Genomic DNA, 20,463 nt, shown 5'->3' with positions numbered 1-20,463 from the left:
ATGGATCTTATTGATACACTTGCTGCCCACAGCACCCAGCAAACAGAGGAAACCCTCAAGGAATATGCATGTTGAATCTATTAATCAATTGTCAAATTAATGAGTACCATAGTGTCTTGTGAGACAATTATACGGGAAACCACTAGATATTCAGGTCTCCTTACAATGTTATCCATTGTTATTTATTTGTAATAAGGGATCAAACAAATACATTAAATTCAGAGACTGGAAGTTAAAGTTCAATTTACTTGGAGAACTCAAGGTATGTTATCTTTCGTCCCTTATTCTTTCAGTAGATAAAATGTGCTATGTGTAACAACATTCTAAGGCTATTGTGTGCAGGAAGAATATTCTTGGAAGTCATTCCCACAGTAGGATAAATAACAATCATTTAACTCTGCATAAACGTAACTACAAACCATATATATGTGTCCCCCTGAAACCCAAACTCAACTATCCCCTATTCCACTTGCCCTTAGCTGGATCCTAAAAAACCCTTAGCCACTGCATCACCACTCTGTGAGATGAGAAGTGATGAAGAGAAAAGTGGAGTAAAAAAGGATCATAGGGTTAGGAGACTGTGCTTAAAAATATCACCCATTTGTATGTTTTTACAGAAACATAATGATCACATAACCATGTTGCTAAGGGAATCCCCAGGAACTTAGAACAGACTGTGCAAATAAGGTCTTGCCATGTAAACTTTGTTAGGTTAATAGAAAATCTATTTCTGAGATGAAGCCTATGGAAACTATTTAGTGGGCTTTAAAAGCTGAGCAATTGCTAAGGTGTTGTACTGAGATGGACATGGTATAACTTCTGTGAGGTTTCTAAGTACATAACTAAGTCCATTGTGGGAACACCAGTCAATCCTAAACTAAAGAACAGTCTTCAAAATCACTGGCCTGCACCTTGCAGAAAATGCCTGTTTCATGAACCACAAAGACTGAGGAAATGTTTTTGATTTAAAAATACTAAAGAAACAGAACAACTGAATTCAGCATATCATCAAGGATTTTCTCTTGCTAGAACGGATGTTAGGGGACAACTGGCAAACTCTGAATAAGGTATGTAGAGAAAGTAATATATTTTATCCATGTGAGTATCCTCATTTCATTTATTGAACTGTGAATATGTAAGACATTTCCTCATTTTAGGAAATACACAACCGAATATTTTGAGTAAAGGTACATCACATCTGCAGCTGACAAATGGGTCAGGAAAACAAATCTGGAAAATGCCAAATAAGGACTTCCTGTTGTCTTCTTCTTTATCTCTCTCCTACGTGGGCACTGAGGAAAGGAGGGCTGGGACTGAGGAGCAGCCCCACACAGCTGTTCAGGGATGTCTGGAAAAGAAGCCCACCCACATTGCTTTTGGACACTGGGTGTGACTTGGAGGGTATCAGGTTTGTCTGTTAGGGAAATTGCCAATCTCCTCCCTCCTGAATTGCCCTCTGGGTTTCCTTGCATGCTCCCTGACTAGAAAAGAGTCCCTTTCCTTAGACACCCCCATGAAGCATCTTCTTTCTCCTCAATAGACACTGAGATGTTAGCATGCATTTTTTTTCTGTTTGATGAATTTCAGTGACCTGTAAGGAGGTGGAGGCCAAATCAGAACATGGCTAAACTTGCAATGCATTTGTTTTTTCATTGATATAAAAAAACTTTTGACCTTAATGCATCACACTTAAGTTCTAGGCCTGACCTTACTCATACTAAATGCCTGAATTCAGAAGTTATTAGTCATAGAGCACATAGAACAATTAACAGGATCTCTCCCCAAAAGCATAACTTGGTGTCCACTTCTATAAAATAGAGATTGTGAGGTTGAACAGTACAATTATGTGCATAAGTGTCTTAAAACCAAAAGTCACCAAATTTTCTGTACAGTTATATACAGAAAAGTATCTTAAAGCTAAAAATCACTAAATCCCTCAGTCCCTTCAATTTGGGTGACACTTGATGAGTTTACTTTACCCCCTCCTATGCTAAAAGGTTCTCTCCTGATCCCCATATATAAAAGAAGTGCAGGTCAGGATGACTTGGAGAAGACAGGACATGAGGTTCAGTTACCCTGAAAGGAAGAAGTTCATTTCTCCAGTCGCCCAGCTACAGGCAGCAGAACTCTAAGGAATGTGCGAGATTGTCCTCTGTAAGCCCCTTGTGGTGCCATCTGTTGTTTTTGATTTCCCTGAACCTATTGCCCTTTCTTTGGTGATAGAATCACCCCCCTCCTTTATTGTTTTGAAAGTCTGCCCCAGTCTTGGTGGGGCTACCAATCAAGGTATTCAGACTTCCCCTAGACAAACATGGCATCTTCCTTATGAGAATTTGACTCTTAAGGTAGATTTTGACTCAATTTCAAAAAACCTGGTTGGGTCTGACTTATCCCTATGGTGACATCATGAAAGTCCTGTTCTATTTATTCCTGGTACCTAGATCCCTAAAGTTATCCGGCTCCTAGCCCTTTCCCAAACCTTATTTTTCAACTTTTTCTTCCAGTCTGTGACTTTTTTTTTTACATTTTTTTCACATTTTGAGTTTTAGTTAGCCAGAGTTAGTTTCAATTGCTTATAATAAAAGAATCCTCATTGATACAGCCTTTCTCTTAAAGATCAAGAATCTAAGGCTCAAAGAGAATAAGCTTTTTTGCCTAAGGTCAGGGAGTAGCTTGGGATTAGAGCTCAGACTATACCCTGTTTAGCCAGTTTCTTTATACTGTAGCTGCTACCTCCTCTAGAGCTGCAGCAACCTGGGAAGGAATGAGCTATTTCAGAACACTAAGGGATTGGTAGGATGAGTTATCATTAAGCTCTTAAAAAAAAGGAATAATCACTACATGTTCAACTGCCATATAAAAAAAAACAGTTACTGATATAGATAACATCATGAAGGTATCTCAGAAGCAATATGTTGATTGAAAGAACCTCAGCACTAAAGAATACATACTATGTACTTCCATTTATTTGATATTCTAGCATTGTGCTGTCCAACATGGTAACTGCTAGCTGCATGTGCCTATTTAAATTTAAGTTGATTAAAATTAAATTTAAAAAAATTTGGTTCCTTAGTCACATTAGCCACATATGGCCAGTGGCTATCAGGTTGGACAGTGCAAATAGAGAATACCTCCTTCATCATAGAAAGTTCCATTGTATAATGCTGTTCTGAAAAATACACATCTAATATATAATGACAAAAAGCAAGAGGGTGATTGTCCAAGGCTAACAATGAAGAAGGATTAACTTCAAAGGGTTATAAGGGAACTTTTAGGGTAATGGATATTCTCAATCTTGGTTGTGGTGAAGGCTACATGGTATAAAATGGGTCAAAACTCCTCAAAATGAACACTTAGAATTAGCAGATTTCTTCATCTGTCAATTGTACCTTGATTTAGTTGATTCTAAAAAGTCAAGTGTTTTTATGGACGTTCTTTTTTAATCATGTATGGTACTTTAGATGATTTTTGCTTCTCTGGGAGGGATGATTTTTACAAAGATGTAAACATGTTATTCATCCACTAAACCATATTTTGCTAGTTCCAGGAAATAGAAAGACAAATTGGATAGCAAACCCACCCTTAACTTGTTCAAAGTCCAATATGGGAGATGGGTCTCTTGCAAAAAGAGCTTAGATCCAGGAAAAAAGTAGCCAGGTACACTTACAAGAGTGCAGACATAATGATTCAGGGCACAAGAGGTGGTGGAGCTTCCTTTTACTTATAGAGATAAGGAAAACTTCCTTTTTTCAAAGGATTTGGGAGAATTGGATATATGCCTGTGGGGTTTAGAAACATTCTGAATGATGGACAAAGTATAATCCAAGGCAGGAGACTAACCAGAAAGGTACGTAACCTAGTGGGTAGAGTGCATAAAGAAGAGCAACTGTGAAACAATTCACATGGATGTAAGTGAGATGGGTTTGTGTTCTGCATAACTGATTGGCAGAGTGCACATTCTTGGCCGCTGGGAGCTGAGAAGGAGAAAGTATAGCTTTCTCTTACATTATGTCCAGAGTTCTAGAGGTCCTAAATCATGCTGTTTCCCTAAGCCCTTTACTTTCTCCTCTTCTTCATACAAATCAAAAGCCTTCACAAACAACTTCATTCACATATGTAGGTCATGCCCAGAAAAGCAACTGCCTTCTACTAGGCTTCTGAGTACCTTATTCTATTACAATCTCTACCTAAAAGACTTAATGGTCCTGGGAAACATCTAACTTTTACATCAAATAAATGATTTGTGCATTTATATAGTAACCTGAGCCCCTAGGGGAAGAGGGATAAAATATTAATGTAAGTGGCAATTGCAGTAATTATAATAGAATTGTCACTTATTTTCCTAAGTTTTGGATTGTTGTGTGATATTGTTGTGCTATTGAATCCTAAACAGTCTGCCTTTTTGCCCTTGGTCGATCTCTTTGAATTTCTTTTCCCAGTGCAATAGGACCCAATATTTTTCATGATTACTTATATAAAACTGAGCCATTTATCTGTCCTTTTAGCTGGGCAAATTTAGGATTTTTAAAAATAACTATTGATTCAACACATACACTTTAATTTCTTTAATAAAAAAGGTTATACACCTTTGAAATTAAAAACGTTCTAGGATTGTCTGCAAATTGATAATTTATTGGGAGTCTAGGTAATTTATTTAGAAGAGTTCTGCTTATTTCCTAAGAGTAAATAAACAGCAGGTCTGGAAAGAGCACTAGGTATTGCTGCTCGAAGTGGGATTAAGAACCAGTAGAACCAGCATCACTTGGGAGCTTGTTGGAAGTGCAGAGTCTCGGGTCACACCCAGAATCTACCAAAGCAGAATCTGCATCAGCATGATTTCCCGGTGACTCCCAAGTGCAGGGACATTTGAGAAGCATGGTACCAGAAATCATTATTTTTCCTCTCATTTTATAAACGTAGACAGCAAGGCCTGGTATGATGGAACAACTTGGCCATGGTCAAAGGAAAGTGCATGTTTTCAATTTAAGAACTTTATATATTCCTGTCATGTGTATTTTCCAATAGCAGGGAACAAAGCCAAACACTTTAACTCCAATTAACAAATCTATAATTAATTAGTAAAATGATCTTCCCTTCAGTTTCACATTTTATAGCACAAGCTGTTTGATTTGGCTGGGGCTTGGGCTGCATGTTTGTGAATTTCACAATTCACAGATGTTAGACACTCAGGCTAAGTAAGGGAAGAGAATGTCAAGTTTTAAATAGCTTCTCCCTTCTATCCTGGCTGAAGCAACAAATAAAATATTTTCATGAAACACATTTTAAACCAGAATTTCTTATGAGGAAATGTCAAATTTCTCTGCAAAGGGTTTTGCATTGCCTCACAACTTTGACAGCTACTGATGTCACCAGTGTGCAGGGGACCTGAATGAAGGATGAGAACTTGCCATATTAGAGACACTTGGGCTCACAAACTGTTTTTTTTTTCCTGTTGGTGTCTATTTTAATTTAGCTTCTGAATCATATTTCATTTAATTTCCAAGTCCACAAAACCAGGATAGGCTTACAGCCTGTGTTCAGAAAGGAAGTAAGTTAGTCTGTATGTAGACTTTTCTGATATTATATAAATTTTTGGATATGTAAACATTTAGTGGTTTTACTCCAAAGTAGGTTGAGCAAAACCAAAACCAAAACCCAGCAAAAGCAATGACATAAGTAAGAGAGTAAGACAGACTGATAGAGACTGAAATAAACTAGAATGTTTTCATTAGATTAACAGGGTTTTGGTCATCACTTTGTAAACTTCATACAAAGTTTGTAATATATATTTATTTTCCATTTTAATATTGCTCTAAGAAAATCAGGTGTGTGTGTGTGTTTAGGTAGGATATTTTAAAAACTCAGTAAAGGTTATTTTCTTTTATCTGGGGCAGGCGAAACTTCTAAGGGGATGTGAATGGATATCTCTTTCTCTTAGTTGAGACGAAGAGTGAGTTCTAGGTTAAATATAATCAAGGAATTTCCCTGTCTTTGCTATTTGAGATTGTGACCACAACAGGCGGTTGGCTGAAAGGGAGAATGAAGGGGGGGCCGTGGGGGAAGGCGGGGAGGAGGTGGAGATGAAAACACACGCACACATACACACACACACACACACACACACACACACACACACACACACGCAACTTCCTAAGCAGCTCTGTAAAAAGTGTAGCTCCAGAAGGAGTGACAGAAGTCCTCAAATCAAATCAGTGTCCAGATACAAGGAAACGTTCATTAGCTGGAGCAGGGTGGACATTCTTCAGCTCAGTTCTGTTTTAAAAGTCCAGGCTGCTGAAATTAAACTCTGATGCCATTCATGCTAGCATCCAATCACCAGAGAGACCAGAAGTTCAGAGATGCCTCCAAGTTGCCAACAAGTGTGGCCACCATACATCAAGGACGCTAAAGCCATGGTAGCGGGGAAAGAACAACTATAGAGAGGATGCCCAGCTGGTAAGAATCCACTGTTACTGATGTTTTAGTCACTTGGTAAATCTCATTGGCTAAAACCAAGAAACGCTCCGCCTCTTTGCAAATGTGTGTGAAGGGAGAGAAGCGTCTAAACTTTTATGTCTGATAGCATTTGACCCTATTGCTTTTAGCCTCCTGTCTTTATATCTATACATACACAGGTGTATGTGTGTATGTTATAATTGTTCTCCACTTGTTGATATCAAACAGTTGAAGGAAATGAATTTTGAAACTCCACGGTGTGCCACCCTACAGTACTGTCCCGACCCTTACATCCAGCGGTGAGTTTAAACGTGAGTGCCTTGTGTATTATTAGTGCTTCTGCTGTGTACAAAGAGCAGCCCCTCGTTTATGAGCACAGTGATATTATTTTCGACTTTCTGTGGACTTAAGGTGGTCTGTGGGCATCTTCTCTAATTTTCTTTTTTAGTTCATGTCTGGATCTACAAAGTGACAAAGTTTGAAGACAATCTTCCTGTGGTTTCTTAAAAAATTGTCACACCATTTTAAGATGTTTCAGTTCATGAATATTTGCCTTGTTCAGCACTCACCCTCCCAAGAAGATGAAGTTTCATTGCACAGGGATATGATAATCTGTGGCTTATTTTCAAGTTAAAATAAACACAGATTAATTTTGATTTGTACATTAGAAAAGAAAAATAGATAAATAGCCATTGTTATACCAAACAGATTGTGGTTTGTCATTTTGGCTTTAAGGAATATTTTCCTCCTGATTTGTTTCATAACAAACATCATCTTTTGACAAATCTGACTTTTAAAATGTACAATTATACTGGATTTTATTTATGTTTATAGGAAGGAACATTTGCCTAGAACTTAGAGGGAATATTTGTGAGCATGCACGATGTGTGTGTATGTGTTTCAAATTAGGGTTTGCTATTTTTAAACTGTTAAATGAAATCTGAACAGTGTTTTTCCAGTCATAAAGTTATGGGAGATATTTAAGTCATATGTACCAGTGTGATGTTGTTAATTCAACAGCATGAGATTCGATGTTGGAATTTCATACTTTATTTTGTAGGATTATGAGAGAGGTCCTGTGAGTGTTGAAAACGCTGGGGTTGCAAAGGGGTTAACTTGTCATTCACCCTGGGTGCCTCCTGGAGCCTCATACCAGACGTGGAGTGGGCTCTCTGGGCAGGGCTCACTGACGGTCACATTGCTTGGGCAATGATGGAAGATGTGTGATCTTTTTTCATTAATATGATTTGTCACCATGCAGTATACTAATGGGGACTGTAGACTCTGTTTTTCTTCCTGTGAGGTTTCTGGTGGGCTGTATGAGAAAGCAGAGGAGGAAAAGTCAGGCAGAAAGGTAAATGGGATGGTGAGAGTAGGAAGAAAGAGAGAGAAAAGGGAAAGAAAGAAAGAGGAAGCAAGCCCATGATCTTCCAGGTTGAAATGGGGAATGTGAATGGTGAAGGTTCCTGCCTTGCTATTTACGACAAAACAATATTAGCAAAAACTGAATGGCTCTGGAGTTTATGTTCTTGGATAACTTGAAAATTCAACTTGGTTGGAGTGGGGATTAGGTCAATAAGGAGCAAAACACTGAATATTTTCTAGTTCTCAAATTTTTCCCCACCTCAAGATTTTCTATTCTACTAAAAATCTTAGAAATAATATTCTAAAAGCATAATTCTGAGGAGACATTAGCAGTATTACACTTTCCTTGAGCACACCTTTTTAAAAGTAGGTACTAGCTGTACCTCAGCTCTTGAAGACACTTCTTTTACTGACTAGCAACTCATGTGACAATCCTCTGGACCTCTTCTAGAGGCATTACTAGTGATTATGAGAGAAGCCTGTAAATATAAATAAATGGGGAAATTGCTTTTCCATATTGTCCCAACACCCTGTTAATTCCTGGAACAAATATCATCTCAGTTTTTGAAAGATTGTAAAATTCAAAATGATAATAGTACTTTAAAAACAGGCTTGCTTTTGCTCAGTGCCCTGAGTTTTAATTATGGTGTCACTTTTGGTAAAAAGAGGGTGGCATGTTGAGGGGCTGTAAGACTGTGGTTCAGAGCAGATAGGGAATAATATTTAGTTGCCTAATAAATTCTTTTAGGTAAGATTATGTACTTCCCATTTGTAATGAAAACTGGCAAATAAAGAGCAGAAAATCATTTGTTGCTGAGCATCTACTCTGTACAAGGCACTGTAAATACAAAAATGAAGAAGATATGGCTGTAATGTTCATTTATTTGACTCTACAATACTTATATATTTAATGACTGATATAGTTTCCTCAAATATTTTAACTGTTTTGTCACAAATTTAAGGACTGAATTTTACTGTTTTCCCTTCTTTACTACTTACTTACTGAATGAATGAGTAAGTGAAATATCTCTATAAGAAATCTACCATAACTATATAATTTCACAGCAGGAAGCAAATAATATTCTCTTTGATGCCTGGTGGGTGGATGAGTTTAAGTTGGTTTTTCTAAGCAGACAACCCTTGTAGTTCTCAGTTTACAAAATCTATTTTAAGAAAGACCATATTTAATCATTCCATATTCATAGTCATCTATAAGTTAAATTGGTCTTTTTCCTACCTTGTCTTTAGAAATAAGTAAAATAATGTAAGGTAATCTTCAAAAAAGGAAAAACAGTGTATCTTGTTATTTTTAACTCCAAACTACCATAATGCATGAATTTCTTCCCATCACAGAATAGAATAAATGAGAGATGCTATTATCATACTACTGAATGTTAATGTAATTCCCAAAAAGCCAATATACATTTCAAAGTATGATGATAATCATTCAGTTAAAATTGAGATTTCATCCTTTGTTTTCTGTTTTTTTCCCTTTGTTCCTGAATATATTGACATATTATGCATTTAGTTGAGCTCTGATGATGCTAATTTTACTTTAGGCTTTGCAAAAATTTTCTAAAAATCAGAAGAGAAGTTAAACTATAGGGCTTAGATTCCCCTTTGATGATATTGACCCTTGCAAAGGAGAGAAGGTGAGCAAAATCACAAGTCTTGTCATTCTATTGCCAACTTAATTTTAACAAAAATATTGAAGCATAGATAAAATTATGCAAAATCAATAAGTAAGAGTCAACAGGTAAGTTGCCATTTCCTTATAAATGAAAACTATAAACAATGGGTGCTGTTTGTGTATTTTTATCAGGTAAATACTCAAAGTCTAGCATTTTAGGAGCTAAATCATTGTTGATTTATAGGTTGGGTTATAACTGGGCCTTCTTTCATACTTTGGCTTTTTAAATTGCCATCTAGTTTTTAAAATAGACTTTTCAACCAATCAATTCTAAAAGATTATATTCTTTCATAATATCATGTTGAAAATAACCCATTAAAATGATAAAAATTGATCAAGATTAAATTTTGAAATAATATGGTAGCTGAGGGCTAAAAATAAGAGAAAATGAAACATATTCCAATTTGAACCACTTGCAAAATGATTTTGTATTAATTTTTCAGTTACTCTCTACTCAGAAGAAATGCAAACTGTTAAAGTACTCTATGGATGAGTAAGAAGTACTTCCTGTGTAAATTACATATTGATTGTAGATTTTATGCTTTACTAGCTTAAAGGTCAACTTTATTAACTGTGCTTTCTAAATATATCCCGAAGGAAGTGTGACAGCAGTGAAGTTACAGTGGAGCATCATTTCATTTGTCAGATAAGATCCCATGAAAACAGACAGAGAGAAGTGTTTGGGGCCCTCTTCTCGCCTTTCCACCATCTGCCCTCCATCTTTCACCTTCTGGCTCTATACCCCTGAAGCTGACTTCTAAAGATTGCATTGACAAGTCCTTTCCCCTTTGTTTCCTGTCAGGTTTGAAGGGCACAAGGGGAGTGATGTTGGTATAAGTCTCTCTGGCCACTTCCCTGTTGGATTTTTTTACTCAAGAATGCAGGTCCTGTCAGGGGCTTTTGCCACAGGTCCAGATGTGTTGTGTTTGAGTAACTGCTTCCTACTCTACCTTCAGGATTAGTGGTGCTAGACATTCCCAGCCACTGCTAACTCCAAAAAGCCACACATATCCCTTATAACTTGATAAATAATCCCCCTATTAAACTGTCTTCAATTAATCAATTTTTTCAAGTGCTCTTTTTCCTGTCAAGATCATGGCAAGCATAAAAATTAAAAATATGCCCAGGTGTTGTTTATGTGCCTGTGAAGACTTCCAAAATTGATGTCTAACATATAATAATATAATATAATTTCTGATGTGCTATAAAGGATGTATCCATCCGTTTCAGGGAGCAAACCATTTTTTGGGAAAGCTAATCCATAAATTTAGCCATCTCCATAACAATGAGTTTCTCTATCTGAAACGAATGTGCCAATATGCTGCTGTCTGTGACTCCTTGGAATGAAGCAAGGCAAGAGGCAGGAAGAACTGTTTCATAAAGAAATATGAAGGTACAATTTATCAATAGAGACTAATGTATCCACCAGTTGTAGACAATAAAAAACTGCTTCCAACTCTTGTAATTTTCACAAGAATAAGTTCTAAAAGATCTTTATGACCTACTGTGGTCAAAGTATGATGCTATATAATTCTGTATGCTACTCCTGATCTGTGAGCGCATTAAATGGCAGATAGGCGGGAAGTCTGTTAGCTGAATGCATGTAGGACTTGTCAAAAAAGATCTGAAGAATAGTCTTAACCCCACCACAGACATTATGTGACCTTCATAGAATCAGTGAAGCTATTTAAATCAGTTTCCTCACAAGGTAAGTGGGGATTACAACCTCTGATCTACTGCACAACTAGGACTTTAAGAGTTAAAAATGAACCCAACTAAACTCTGAAATGTATCTCCTAGGCTGACACTCTATTCTCCTATTGTGTGAATAGCATGCCAGAGGACTGGGGATTTCTTCCCAGCAACAAGTCTGTCCTCAGAGGCATATCCTGAGTTCCAGATTTTTCTATATAGTCTTTAAATTAGGAACAAAGATCCTTATGGGTTTTGACGTGATCTTGCTTTGTCTCTCTTAATTCTTGTACTTTAGAATTGAGAAATCTGAATGCCAAAGGGGTTAAATGATTTTCCCAGATCATATAAAAAAAGAGTAGCAGAACCAGGTCTAGAATTCAAGAACTGGACTCCCAGTTCAATGCTGTTTCTACTACAGAACATAAATTTTATTAGATTTCTATTAAACTTTACAGTTGACAGTGTTTCCCATTACATTATGTATCTGATCCACCTGGGATGTGGGCAGGTATGGTAGGCAGAATAATAACCTCCAAAGGCAACCACACCCTAATGTCCAGAACCTGTGACTATGTTATGCTACCCAGTAAAGAGGAATTAAGGTTGCAGATGGAATTAATGCTGCTAATCAGCTGGCTTAAAATAAGTAGATGATTTTGGATTATCCATGTGGGCCTAATATACTCAAGAGAGTCTTTAAAAGTGAAAGGGGGAGGTAGAAAAATAGAGTAACATGATGTGAGATAAGACTCAGCAGATTTTTGAAGATGGAAGGAAATCATGAGCGAAGGAACGCTGGAAGACTCTAGAAGATAGAGAAGGCAAGGAAACATATTTTCCCCTCCAGCCTCCAGCAGGAGCGCACCCCTGCCAACACCCTGATGCGGCCCAGTGAGACGTGCTTCGGGCTGCTGGCCTCCAGAACTGTAAGACAATCTATTTGTATTAGTTTAAGCCACAAGTCTGTGGTAACTGATTCACCCAGTGAAGGATTTGTATCCCTAAATTACAGATACGGAAACTAAAACTATTTTTGGTTTTGATATATTAATTAAAGTATTTCATGAACTTATATAGATTTTGGTGCTGAGTGAGGAAGGTAGAAGATATATGTGAGATACAATCTTAGACCTCATGGAATCCAAAGGGAAACCATGTGCATAGGACTAATACAGAGGTGCAAGAAAGGACAAAGGACATGCTGTCGGGGGACGCAAGTGCAAAGCCCCCACCCTGGAGGCAGCAAATGGGAAGGGCGATTTTTGTCTGTACATCTGTTAAAGTTCCTCAAGATCCTTTACACAGGGTACTGAGAATGTGACGCCCAAATTCAGATGCAGGAAAACACAGTAATACACCTGTGCACTTCTGATATTGATACATCAACACCCTGAAACAATGATTTGATAAGCATAAGGGGTGCCTTGGAATTGCATTGTAAATAAAAACAAGCAATTTTGATTCATGTAGTTCTCAGACCAGTCTTAAAGAAACAACTCTAGACCTTCTGGTGCTTTAAGGTTCCTGGTTAACTTTAGGTTTACAATTACATTGATACCTCCCTCTGAGAAACTGAGGGTGAAGGGAAGGAATGCAAAATCAGCATTTTTAGCAAGCACCTCAGATGATTCATTTGCTGACACACCCATCTTTGAGAACCACTACCTGCAGTGAGGCAAACTTGGACCCAATGTCCCAATATATTAAGCTTATAAAAATGTACCCAGTGATATGAACAACACACACCATGCCTTCCTGAAGAGAGACTTCATATTCTCACTCTACTTAAAAGCCAAATGGAATAAGATTAAAGTGGCAATTTTCAATCTGTTTTAAGTCACAAGAGCCAAGTTCCTGACTAGCTTTTCTGCAGCTCGAATTTGTCCTGACAGGGTTTCTATCTCCTTGAAAGAACTCACAAGTAATAGTCTTCAAGCAACAAGTGATGGATGGATAAAGCACTATAATTATGATCAAAGTCCAAAGACTCTGGTCTATGTAATTATGCACTTCCCAACCTCTGAAAGTCACTTTGTTCCATTTAAAATAGGATGAAAAATGGACATGGGGTAATGTGTACTTATTGGTTAGTCAGGGTTTTAGAAATGACAGTTATTAACATTTCTGTTCTACCTGAAGCCATAATATTTGAGGTATAATTTAGTTGGAGAGAATTAATTGTCACTCCATTCCTATTGTTTTCTTATGCCTGAGTCTTTTTACTACTGATTAGACCCTTTGAAGTTCAGAATGAAATTGTTAAACTTAGAGCAATGTGAGGGCTCAAAAATCCCCTTGCCACTTTAAAATTTTCAGTACCTTTTTCTTTTGTTTCAAATGAGCAAACCTAATTTGTCAAGTTGAACAGCTAACACCCATTCTCACTTTCCATTAACTCAGGCAGTTCTGTCATAATTGAGGGCAAAGCAGTATCATAATAATGTTAAAACTGATAAAGCATTTTTGAGTTAAGTACAAAATTGGGAGTTGGTGTGATAATTTAATCAGCCACATGGTTGCTTAGGGTATATTACTAATGTAACCTTTTTTATGGATGGTGGGATAGACTGAAATAAATAATAGAATGCATATAAATTCATAATACTATAATAGAGACTTTTGCTTCTGAAGTTAAGTATGTTATGCCTTAAGATTGTTGATGGCTTTTGACTGACCCCCATCACATCTTGTCTTTACATCAAGATGGTTTTTAGAGCTTGCTTAAAAATACCAAGCTTTAAATATTTCATTTGAAATTTATCAGTTTTTCTTTCTTCTTCCTTTTTTTCTGGCTCAAAAATCTTCCACTTTTATGCTTGAATTTAATAGTTTCATTTGCTTCTTAACTACATAAATAGTTATATATTTTGGAGATTTCAATGAGAAAACTCATACTCTTCAAACTTTTCCATGATATGCATCCTCTTCCCAAAAGTGCTAATATATGCTTTTATTTTATTTTTATTTTTAACACTTTCGTCATCTCAGGCAATGAATGAAAAATGTTCTGCTTGATAGGATTTTCAGATTAAATTATGAGCAATCAACACTTCAAGGTAAAATAATTTTTTCTTTTCAGAATCTTAGTTGATACTCATATGATGGCTCTTTGCATTTGTATCAGCTATTTTTTTTAGTATCCTATAGAGTCTAATGTGGATTTGAGATTTCTTCACTAAAACTTAAAATATTAATGAATGCCTTATCATTGTTAGTTCTGGGGTGAGTGTAGGCCATCCCAGATGTGTCTGTGCTGGCACCACTTCATACAGTCTCCTGTTGAATCATGTCTTCTCACTGCGCCAAAGCATTTAGTGTTGTCCTGTCTATGAATATATTACCCACCCTTGTATCTGGCATGTGAAGTCCCACCTTATTTTACTAAATAAATTTATATACAACTTTACTGCTAAATCTTGAATCCTTCAAAGCAGTAAGATGGAGTGCTTGGTTTTTACTCTCTACTTTATTCCTTCCTTCTTCAGTTTCTCTCTTTCATAGAGGCACTGTTTCTTTGTTTCTTGGGAAGATGGGATATATCTGAAAAAGCTAAAATTATCACAAAGCACTTTTTTTCAACCAGTCCAAGCTTTGCTTGGAAAAGTGCAGTTGGGTGATTTTGTAGATGAAAAGTGAGAAATTATGACACCAACATATTAAAAACAGAAACAAATAAAACTGAGAAAATATATGACTTTTGGATTTCATAAGAAAGTTGGTTTTATTTTCTAGTTTATCTGGGTTGCAAGGACACTTTAAAGGAGTTCTGTAAAATTAGCTGTATTTTTAAATAAATGGATAAATACTGTTGGTTGGGGTGACAAGGAGGAATATAGAGGTAAATGCTAATGCCTTGAATAGTTCAACCTCATTGAAAACTGTAAAACTATTCAACAATGTTCAGTAAATATTTACTAAATTTTAGATGCTGGATATATAATAAATTTAAAAATTCAAAATGTTTTTGGTACTTGTTTTTGTTGTAACAAGTCTGGTTCTAGAATCATCTGAATTAAATGCATGGCAAAGGAAGATCTTTGAAGCTCAGATGGAAATATAAATATCAGCATACTTTTGGTATTCTCAGATGAAGCATATTCAGATAAAAGTAGTTATGATGATATTAATGATATCAAAAACAATTTATTAGACAAATGATATGTTCTCAATAGTAATGGAAGCCAACAAAGAAAATTTAGTAAAACAGTTGTTTTACTTGTTGTCTTCTAGGTTCATAGTATTTACACATAGAAAAATAATAGTAAAATAATTTCAATGTTTTATTCATTACATAAATTATGTAAGAACTTCCCACTCATCACGTATTTTTGCATTTATCCTAAGGAACTACATAAAGATCTCATCATCAATGCAACCAAATGCATTTATCATTTCCCTTATTGAGCAATTAGATTAGTTGTAATTTTTATTATAAATTAAATATATAGGCACCTTTCTTTTGAATTATTTCCTTCGTATCATTCCATAGAACAGTATTTAAGAAAAGCAAACTAAATGATGTTCAATCCATACAAAGTATCATGTAATTTCCATGCATAATCTCATACAATACTATTTTAAGCTAAATAATATTGCCAGTTTGCAGATGAGAAAAATGATGCTCAGAGAGATAACTAACTTAACCAAGGTGACTTAACTAGTAAATGGAAGAAATTCTTTGTATTTTCATTCTTATCTGAGTCAGAATTGGAACCTAGGACTCTCTGATATAAGGACTTAGCTGCTTCCCCCACAATATGCTGCCACCTAAATAATGAGAAGGTTAGCAAATGAAAGTATATACTTTTAAACATTTCTGGAAAACAATACTATTTACAAGAATGTGCCAATATATCATGCCACAGAGTTCCATCTTTGGATGTTTTTAAGTTACTTTAATAGATGTAAAATAACATGTGGTTTTAATTAGTACTGTTTCGTTAAATAAGCCACCTATAGAATCTACAATTACTAATTTTAAGAGATATCAGTTTTTGATCCTATATTTTTTTAAATGATGATGAAACATAAACAGCTAGATATCCAATATATGCTGATTCTTACTGTGGACCAGAAACTGTTCTAAGCAGTTAACATATTTAATTTTATACATTTAATCCTCAAACCAACTTCAGAGGCATTTCCTGATTTTATCTATTGCTGACCAAAAGATAGTAGTATAATATTTAAGAGACTGGTATTTGGGGCTAGTACGTCTTGGTTCAGATTCTTTCTCTGCCAATTTTTGGGTTTCTTAATAGTAGTATCTATCCAACTGGGTCACTTTGAGAGTTAAGTGAATTAATTGCCAGGCTTAAGGCAGCAGCGGACACATAATAAGCACTATATAGATAGTAGCCCTTAATATCCTTATTCTATAGACTAAGAAATCCAGGCACAGAGAGGCTATGTAACCTTCTTCCCAGGTTAAAAGAGCTGGGCACTGGTGGAGATGAGTAGGATTCCTGATTTCTATCACATTATTTATTTTTTGGTCAAGGCCTTAGTAAACTCTCAGTAAATCCAATGTAGGAATGATTTTTTGTCTTTTTTAAAAAATTTTTAGAAACTCTAAAAACTAACTTAAGATTCTAGAAACAAGATCTGAATTTAAGGAGGGGAAATGCCACTAAGTATCATCTTTACCATTAATACAACCCTGGAGAGGCAAATTTGAGGACAATCTATTCCATCTCTGGAAATAAATGAGTTCCAGTTATTATAACTAGGACCTGATACACAGGGATTCAACTTTGAAAGCTTGGAGTTGACCAATTTGGAAACATGGGACCAGTTATTTAAAAACTCTCCTCTATTGATTTTTTTTTCTTTTTCTTCCTCACTTCCTTTGATCCCCAACTGCTGTTGATTGCTCACAAATCTCTCATTCCCTGATTTCTGTTATTGAATCTTGCTGACATAGAATCTTCCTCCCCATACTCTCAACCCCCCTATCCAGATTAATCCTACTTTTTTCCCCATTTCCATTCTACCCATGTGGTATTGTTTTTCCAGTGTGGTGTTTTGACTCCCCACCATCTTTTGAACAAACTTTTCCCTCTATCTTTGACCTTTCTTCTTCCTTTCGACTCCACTGCTAGCTTGTCTTAACTTCTAGCTGCGCTTTCTCAGAAAACACATGACTCATTGTTTTTTAGTAGAAGCAGTCTTCTTTCACATGCACTCTTTCATTCAGAGGGCAAAGAGAAGAAACTTTTTTTACTTAAATACTGCTGTTTTCAGATCATTGCTCACCCACTATGCCTGAGCAATCTCATGTCTCCTGAAACCTCTGCCATCAAAGTGATTTACTAAACTTCATGACAACACACCCATTTTCAGGAGATTTTCTGCAGTAACTAGGTTCCATTTTCCAGGCTCTTAGTAACTCTTTGGGAACTCCACTATAGTTTTAATAAACTTCCCATAATGTAGTCTTATAGTTCCTCAGCTTCCTGAGCTAGAGGCACTCCCATTCCCATCCCATTGTAGTGACCAGTCCATACAGCCATGCCCTGGACTTGAACGTCACTTCAAGTTATTCCAGCCCCAAACCACACCATCTTACACTTCCCTTTTTAGTCACAATCTATTGTCCCTTCACCTTTCTCACACCCGCAGCCTACACTGACCCTGTTCCCCATGTACACCCTTGAAATCTCCCCTGCAAAAACCCGATACCTTCTTCAGGGAGTGTCTTAATTTTTACTTATTTCCTCATGTCTTTCGTGCACATTTATTTACAAGTTTCTGGCCACCTAATAGGCCCTCCCTACTGAAAGTGAAGTACATGGAATAACATAGAATCCAGGGGACCACATCAGCCCTACTAAATGAGAATTTGCATTTTAATAAGAACTCAAGGGGACTAATGAACCTATTACACTTGAAAAACATTGCTCTAGCCTAGTAGTTCTTGGGGTGTGCTCCTGAGAACACAGAAGAGCAGCCCCAGGAATGTGTTAGATATGCAAATGTTCAGGCCCCATCTGAGCCCTATTGAATCAAAACACCTGGAATCATAGCTCAGTAATGTGGTGTTTTAATATACTCTTCAAAAGATTCTGATGCACACTGAAGTTTCAGAACTCACCTGTACAACTTTTGAGAGGAGAGACTGTCTTGCTTATTTTCATATTTCCAAGGGCATATAGTAGGTACTTTACAAATGCACAAGAAATGGATGGATGATTTTGTTTCTTATCATAAATGATCATATATTCCTTGTGTGATGTACCATAGAATTTTGTATTTCTCACAAGGTATTTATATTTACTCACTTAAGTGACTAAGTGCTTAATGATTTCTGAATATATACCATGTTTAACCTTGAGTACTGTGCATACTAAGTATTCAATAATTATTTAATTTGAAATGTTTTCCTTCTATATTTTTATTATTCTGTTCCTTTCCCTTCCTTGACATACTGTTTCAGAAAAACTAGAAGACCAACTAGAAGATACAAGGTAATCAGGAACCTGACCTACTGGGGTTTGTTTCCTTACAGCAACAGAAAAAATAATAGGGAAAAAAGTTGAAAATGAAAGTGAGAAAAGCCAGTGGATAATATTTGAGAGTAGAGTTGGTTGCTGGCCTGTAATTTGTTCCCTGACAAAATGGCTTTGGTCAGCATGTGGAACCACGTGAGAAACTGTGGTGCCAACACTGCCGGAAACCAACGGCAGCTCGGGTCTGAAATAGGCTTCTCTAGTCACAAGGGAGTGCCGTGGTTTTCATTGCCCAAAGAATTCTGTTCAGTCTGAAACAATGAGGATCCTAAAATGAAATTGTCAGGCAGGGTAACTAATGCTACTCTTGGCAGCAGTGCCCATGGATCCTTTTCATTGAACAGGGGCAAACTATAAATAATAGCATTTGTCTAGCACTTTGTCACTTCCAAGAACTCCAGAAGTCCTAACAAACAGACAACAATGCTCTTTGCCAACCTGCAGGTGGATAGTTTTTAATAAACAAAGAAGAGGGTTACTGTAACCATAACCAGCAACCTAAATGCTCATGTGGTTCTTCAGTTTAAGACTTTAAGGTATAAGTGATTATTTTGTCACTCTTGCTGTTTTTCTCAGTCATGCCCTAAAGATTAGATCTTCACTGGGGCACTAACAATTTCTAAAAATGTATATCTCTGGGCTAAGACTGTAACTTACAGTCAGTCTGTTCATATGCCCAAGTTCTGTGATGAGCAATTGATCAAAGTCATTAAATATGGCATATAATATAATTTCAACAACCTCCCTCTTAGAAGGACAACTCAACAGGTTCTCCTCCAGTGGCTTCTCCTGACACACTCCACAATGCACAAGGCAAATGGAGAGATCAGTTGATTTGTGCTTGCCTGGAAACCTGTTGAAAACTCTTCATGGCTTATTCTCAGGAAACTGACTTCCCTTTTGACATTTTCCTCCTCCTACAAGGTACAGCCATCTCATCGTGCATCTGGCCCTCCTAGGTCCTGACTGTGCTATTTAGTCCATATAACACACATCACCTTTTGAAATACTATTTCATTTACTTGTTTGTTTCTTATCTGTCCACAGTAGAAGGTAAATTCCATGAGGACAGTAGATTTGTCTATGTCATGCACTGATTTACCTCAAACTCCTAGAACAATCCCTGATGTGCATGGGTACTCATGAAATAATTATTGTCTGAATAAGATACAGTTCATTAAAAAAAATCCTTAGTCTCTTTTACTTATATTGCTTTTCCTGAAAACTAAGATGCAATTTCTTTTGAAATGAGTGAAAAAGATCTTAGTAAGAAAAAAAACATATTCTTTCATCAGGGAAATGAGGCTTAAAGTCTTGGGTAACTCACCCAAAGTCACAGAGCTGGTCAGTGAGAGAAATGGGACTTACAATCAGCATTTAACTCAGAATTTAGTGCTTTTCTTTCTAAACTTTGCCACCAATCCTGTTGTAATCCTGGACACCTTGTTTGTCCAAATCCCTCTCATATCTGTTCAGGGGTTTTTTCATGTAAAATCCTTTCACATATAGTATTTAAACCACAGAGCTATTATTAGTTCCATTTATGGATAAAGAACCTGAAGACAGAGAGCTAATGACTTGCTGAGTGTCACACAGATGACTAATTGAGGGCAAAGGTGGAATTAGATTCTTAGAATCAAATCAAATAGCCTTTTTGTTATTATATATTTCTTTCTTGCAACTGTTCATTTAAAAAAAATGTACGGAGAACCATGTTCCAAGCCCTATTGCAGGGAAACCTCATCCCTA

The 20,463-nt window shown here is 36.5% G+C and overlaps 1 protein-coding gene across 5 annotated transcripts in view; it reads left to right on the top strand.

Moving 5' to 3' along the window:
- The first annotated feature begins 6,155 nt into the window (after window positions 1-6,155).
- The window catches only part of TP63 (tumor protein p63), a 210,159-nt gene continuing 195,851 nt past the window's right edge, over window positions 6,156-20,463 (top strand). Inside the window, exons 1-2 of one of the 5 annotated variants that reach the window (XM_037024257.2) lie at window positions 6,156-6,456; window positions 6,685-6,755. In XM_037024257.2, the coding sequence (XP_036880152.1) occupies window positions 6,694-6,755 (62 nt within the window). In that variant the 5' untranslated portion in view covers window positions 6,156-6,456; window positions 6,685-6,693. Of the gene's footprint in view, window positions 6,457-6,589; window positions 6,756-20,463 lie in introns of those variants that run through there. The other 4 variants (XM_017652464.3, XM_017652466.3, XM_017652465.3 and 1 more) reach the window with 4 other exon arrangements.

This window comes from Manis javanica, chromosome 3 (genome assembly GCF_040802235.1).
Source record: "Manis javanica isolate MJ-LG chromosome 3, MJ_LKY, whole genome shotgun sequence".
NCBI lineage: Eukaryota > Metazoa > Chordata > Mammalia > Pholidota > Manidae > Manis > Manis javanica.
This window is presented reverse-complemented; position numbering and strand designations above follow the sequence as displayed.